Source organism: Pterocles gutturalis, unplaced genomic scaffold, assembly GCF_000699245.1.
Source record: "Pterocles gutturalis isolate BGI_N339 unplaced genomic scaffold, ASM69924v1 scaffold1618, whole genome shotgun sequence".
NCBI classification, from domain to species: Eukaryota; Metazoa; Chordata; class Aves; order Pterocliformes; family Pteroclidae; genus Pterocles; species Pterocles gutturalis.
Window position 1 is genome coordinate 1 of NW_010125167.1, and position 5,978 is coordinate 5,978.

General features: G+C 48.6%; 1 protein-coding gene across 1 annotated transcript in view; it reads left to right on the plus strand.

Moving 5' to 3' along the window:
- Positions 1–335: 335 nt before the first annotated feature.
- The window catches only part of LRRC45 (leucine rich repeat containing 45), a gene marked incomplete at its 5' end in the record, with an annotated part of 9,377 nt that continues 3,734 nt past the window's right edge, over positions 336–5,978 (plus strand). The window contains 11 exon segments of the mRNA XM_010078439.1: positions 336–397; positions 1,245–1,315; positions 1,635–1,813; positions 2,530–2,658; positions 3,239–3,351; positions 3,894–3,952; positions 4,057–4,134; positions 5,086–5,221; positions 5,519–5,596; positions 5,752–5,782; positions 5,785–5,859. Coding sequence (XP_010076741.1) covers positions 336–397; positions 1,245–1,315; positions 1,635–1,813; positions 2,530–2,658; positions 3,239–3,351; positions 3,894–3,952; positions 4,057–4,134; positions 5,086–5,221; positions 5,519–5,596; positions 5,752–5,782; positions 5,785–5,859 — 1,011 coding nt within the window.

The following is a 5,978-nucleotide window of genomic DNA, read 5'->3' on the forward strand; positions in this document are numbered from 1 at the left end:
GGTCGGGTGAGTCTGCGCGGACCCAGCCCCGGGCAGGGCTCAGAGCCAGCGAGCGTCCGGCTGCGTGTCCGGGCGCCGCGGGCTGTTGCCACAGCGGCAGGAGGAAGGCCCCCAGGGCGGCAGGCAGTTCTCTGCCCAGGCACATCTTTCTCTGAGAATATATAGAAAATCTCCTGCCCTGGAAGTTCAGACTCGCGGTTTCCAGCAGCGGTGACTGTGTGTTTTATCACAGCCACATCTTCTGAGCTGGCTGTTTCAAGGATGCTTTCTCTTCCAGCTTGGGCAACAGGTTACGTGTATGAAATAAACGACTATCTTCTTTTTTTTCTACTCAGGTGTAAAACTTCTGTTGCATGGTCTTTGCTCCAACACCACAGTCAAATCTTTGGATTTGAAGGTGAGTCTGATCAAATAAAATTAAGAAAAAGAGGTGGAGGAGGAAATAGGAGCACAAGTTTAATCAGAATTTAGGCAGTCCTCCTGCAGGATTGTTCTACAAGATGTGTACTTCTGTTTCTAGTTCTCAAGTTACTCAGTCCTTGCCTCCTTAACACCATGTCACAACTTTCCAAGGTTACTTTGCAGCTCATCTTTGTTTTTATTCAGTTAGTCTGTTTTGATGGGAAGCTATTGCTGTATATTTTTTGTCAGATGAGGTAAGTGTAGGCTTTTCTCTGGGTTTCTGTATTAGTCAGTGAGTTACAAGTTGTTTGACTTGCACTTCTGTGGAGTTTATCCAGCTTGCCAGTGTCTTTCAGCTAGCCTGGGGCTTGGAACTCAGCATGCACTTTGAGATGGGATGGTCCCTCTGTTGTGAGAGTGACTTTCTGTCTGTACTCTTCTGCACGTAGCTGTTCCCTTGACTCTGTCATCCTAAACTACATCACGCCTTTCTTTCTCATCTGTGCTGGTGCTACCTGAGCCCTTTTTAATGGAGTGTGTTGAAATGGTTCTGCTTGCCTAGAACCAGCATTTTCTGTCCCGTCGTGGGCCGTGCTGATCCTGTGATTTTTGTGAGCTCTCAGTCACGATGCTTCACAAGACTAGTGGTGTATGTATCCGCTGTTCCTCCTGGGGTCTTTCGTTTGCTGGGAAGCTGACTGATATGTGAAACAAATGTTGCTCAGACCATCTTTGACGGACTGAAATCAGCTTTACAGCTGGGGTGCCCCTGGTGGTGTTTGATGTGGTAGCTGGATTGGGACAGGGCGTAGCCCACTGATCACCTGGAACTTTTGTTTCAGGGAAATAATCTGCGAACCGGGGGAGCTGAGGCTTTGGGAAAACTTCTTCGGCGGAACAAATCCATCAGGAGGTAAAAAATTGCATCTACTTCTCTTTCTGTTATTCCTGTCAGAGGGAGCGCAACACTACAAAAGGGTTGAGGGAGGGATTTTTTTGTAGGAGGAATGTGAAGTGGTGCAATTCCTTGTCAGGGGTGGGACAGGTGAAGGAGTGAAAACTGGAGGTGCTCTTTTGGAGGATGCAGGGCCCATGCAGCATCCACCTCTCTGAAACTGAGTCTCTGTTAGCAGAGCTGGGTGCTTGAATGGGTACCATGGTCTAGGTATCGTTCAGGCTCTTGCAACTGTCTGTTTACTCCATAAACTCCAATCCTGCCTGTTTTTCTGTAGCCTAATCTTGGAATGGAACAACCTTGGCATGTGGGAGGAGGGCTTCTTCTTTTTCTGCCAAGGACTGGGAGCAAACAACTTTCTCCAGCGGCTGGATCTGCGCAATAACCAGATCAACCATCAAGGGGCCGGAGAACTGGCTGTGGCACTGAAACAAAATACCAGCCTTCAGGAACTGGGTAAGAGTGACTAGCTCTTTGCCCAGCTGTGTATATGCACGTACATGCACGTTGCTCTTTGGGTTTGGTGCAGCCTGCCCTGATCTCTGCCGACAGGTCAGTGTCATTCCCAGTTCCTCAGTCTGGAGTGCTTTGCAGGCTTTGAGCAGGGAGTACAGGTCACAGCCCACGGCCTTTGCAGAGTGGGAACTGTAAAGGGACTCGCTGGAACCAAACCTGCGGGTGAAGATTGTGTGCTTGGAGCAGAGCAGTTTTTAGTGGAGGAGGGAAAACCATTTGTGGATGCTGTTGGCATGCCTCATCCCAGACTCGGAGACTTACTTCCTCCTTGCTTTGTCCTTAGTAAGGAATTTTTCCAGAACTTCCTTCAGGAAAATGTGGCTCTTGGTGCTGATTCTTTCTCATTCACACACCGTGGTTGTGGAAGGGAGGTTCGTGAGATGAAAATGTGAGGGACAGACTTGTGTACCTTTTGAACTGTAATGGCTTCCTGCACCTTACTGCACTTAGGATTCGTCCTTGCCTTTCTTGCTTTGTCATTTTCTCTCCCTCTCAATCATCTTGGAAAGGGAGACAGTATTCACCTGTGTTTGTGCTGAGACCATCTGGGATTCATTAGCCGTGTTTGTAGATCAATAAGAAGCGTGGTTTCTCTTGAGCCCTGTGTTTTTCAGCAGATGTGTGACTACTGGGCTGAAAGTTTGCTTTCTGTACAGATTTGCGTTGGAATAATATTGGGCTTCTGGGCGGCCGAGCTTTGCTGAATTGCCTGCACAGCAACAAAACCCTGAAGAGGCTGGAGCTGGCTGGGAACAACGTCCCTAGTGACATCCTGAAAGCTGTGGGTAAGTATTGCTTGTTGCACAGGAGAGAATCAGTAACTCCTTTCCCATTTCAGCACTGGAGGGGTATAGGGCGCTTGCTGCTCCAGAAGAGAGCTGTCTCTCCTCCACTCCCCTCTCTTTCTCAGCCGCATTTACACAGTGCCCTGCATCGCTTCCTCTTGTCCTTTAACGAGGCCTGGTCAGCTTCGAGGTGTCACTTTTACCAGCAAGAGGAGAAGATAGTTTGGATTGAATTGGAGATTGCTGTGTGAATCTGTGAATGTGGGAGAACTTGACATTCTAGTTTGCCTCTGGGTAGTCAAGTTTGGATCTGGCTACTGCAGACCGTCCTTTGTTGTTGTCCAACCTGCAGTGGAGCCGAGTGGCTCTCCTGTGCCTGGGGCGTTGGTTACCCCCTGCCACTTCTCTCCTGGATTCTGCTCCACCTCCTGTCTGTGAGGTGAGAGCGCTCTCTCTGGGTGGGCTCCTCTCCTGGTGCTGCTGATGGCCAGGTGTCACCCTGAGCGCTCTCTGTCTGAGCAGAGCTTGCTCTTCTGTTGCTTAGAAACATGCACATGCTTTCCTGCTCTCTCTGCATCAGAACAAGCCATGGATCACAACCAAGACCGTCAGACTATCCTGAGCGAGACCCAGAACCGAGCGCACGTACTTAGCCAGGAGGTGTTGAGTCTGAAGGATGAGAAGACCAAGCAGGTCAGCAGTCTTACATGTTTGGCAGTTCAAACGGGGCAGCTGGAGTCCTGCGCTTTCCCTCGGTCTCGCCATGAAACGCTCAGTGACAGGATTATTGTGCACCTGATGTTGCACATGCATCTTTATGGATGGACATGCAGCGTAGCTCAGTGAGTTGTGTCCTTCCTCTGAGCTAGGTGGCCCAGGAATCAAATCCATGCCAGTGTGCATATGGACGCACGCCCTGCTGCATTTAATTGAGAGGAGGTTTTTTGTGTTTTGTTTTTTTTTTTTTTCACCCGTATTCGTGCTTTCTTTTGTGACTGGTTTGATATTTTACAAGTGGTGAAAACCTAGAAATATGAGTCTGTTTTCCTTCTCACACCTAGTGGTACAGAGTCCCTTTAGCTGGTGACCTCAGTCCGGTGGGCTAGTGAAGCTGTCAAACCTCCAGTTTGCTTGCTTTCAGTGGAGTGGCTGTCACTAGGAAGAGAAAGATGAGAAATGTAAATGCTTCTGGCTGATGCAGTTCATTTTCTCACTGATGTTTGCCTTGTTCGCAGTTCTTGGATTTGATGGACACTATAGACAAACAGAGAGAAGAAATAGCCAGGAGTGGCAGGTGGGTTGAATTTCTGTGTGCTTTCTGCTGTTTGATGGCAGAATTTGGCCCTCTCCATTTCCTGGCAGAAATTATTCACCCTTTTTTTTCCCCCCCAAATGCAGGATGTCTGCAGCACGAGTCAGCCAGCTGCAGGAAGCATTGGATGAGCAACTCTCTATTATGAATTCACTGAAAGCCAAGTACGGAGGAGGAAAACCTTAGTCTTCCCACTGTTCTGTGCTGTACGGGCAGTGCTGAGCAGAGCTGTTAAGAAGGGGGGTAATCTTGTAGAGTGGCTGGCTTACTATTTCACTTAGTTCTGCACTAATTTCCAGAAATTGCAGTCAGATTAGGCCTTTGGGTTTGCCACACAGGATACTTATCTTGCTTTTAAGTAAAGTTACAGTGCATTGGTGTAAGAGCAAGTGATTTACAGAGAGTGAAAAAAAAAAAAAAAAAAAAAAAGGATCACGGGTATGGGGACATGTTCCTTGCACACATTACAGCCTGGCAAGAGTCTGTACCTGCTTCCCCTGGCAGCTGGCAGTACCCTCTGAGAACCGCTGCAGATGTGGAGGAGCCTGACCAGCAAGGTTGTACGCTCAGGAACGATGAGGTGGAGCTGCCTAAAAGCAGCGTGAGATTGTGTAGAGACATATGCACGTGACAGTGCTTAGACGTCAAACGTTGAGCCTGGGTCATGCAGTTCCAGCAGGTAAAAGTGGTTTCATTGTGCCATGCCTCGGTGTGGACTTGTCCCTCGTGTACAGAGTGAGCAAATCGCTTCTGCTACCTGTGTTTAAAATCCTATCCCTAATTTTGAACAACCTTGCACTGGTATAAAATAGCCAGCTTTGTTCTCCTGTGAGAGTGGGCAAATCCTGGAGGGGTCCAGGCGGGGAAAACAGCTCATGGAAGGTAACACAGGGAAATGGGGCACCAGAACACCAGGATCTGAGAACGTCCCAGGTCACTCTCTGTTTGCAGAGCCTGCTGAGTTCAGAGATAAGTGCTGTCCTTTTCCCAGGGGCAAAAAATGCCTCATTTAGGCTGATTTCATCCACTGACAAGCATGTGTGAGCATGTGTTGTAGAGAGCTCACTGGAAGTGTCTCCCTTAGAACGGGCTCTGGAAAGTGTTTCTCTGTGTAGGCTGCAGATGACTGAAGCTGCGTTGGCTCTGTCTGAGCAGAAGGTGCACAACTTGGGAGAGCTGCTGAGCGCCATGAAACAGGAGCAGACCAGCATGGCTCAGTGCCACTTTACGGAGCTGCAGCAGCAAAAGCAGGTGAACTGGACAAGTCCTAGTCAGGTTTGAGAGCAGGGTTCCAGGTCATACCTGGTTTGTGGGGATTTCAGGGGTGCTGGATGGGATAGGCAAGCATGATTTTTACCACTAGTGGGTTAACCATAGCTGCCATGACAACAGCTCTTGTGTAAATGAGATAGGTGAGTGCTAGGTGTGGCGAGGAGCCATGGTGCTTACAGGTGGGTTGGATTGGGTTGGGGGTGGTGTTGGTTGGAGTAGGTTGGCAGTGCAAGAACTAAGGTATGTACAGGTTCTCAATTTTGATTCTGTTTGCAGGAGAGTGCTGATCGGGAAGGCAAGCTTTTGCATGATTTGTCTGCTGCCAATGAGAAAAATGTGCTTCTAAGAAACCAGGTAGGAAAGTAAGTCCAAGACTGAGAAGTGGGACTTGGACATTGTTTGCTTCTGCTCTGTATATACATCCTCTACTGTCATCCTTTTTTTCTGTACAGACAACTTTCTCTGCTAATAGGAAAAGAAAATCCTTTGTAGTGGTAATTTCCTTGTAGGTGGATGAGTTGGAGAAGAAGTGCAGAGTTCAAATCAGCTTTTCCAGGTAAAACAAGATTTGACGAACACAACAGCAGAGCTGAAGCTGCGGGCCGTGCAGGCTGAGGGTGAGTGGAGGAGCAGGAGCAGCTCAGGGACACCTGTGGTTTGGGATTACTGTCCATGAGTCAGTGGTGCAAGGCAGCCAAGGAGAAAGGGTGGAAGAGTTTGTGAGACTGTAAATATA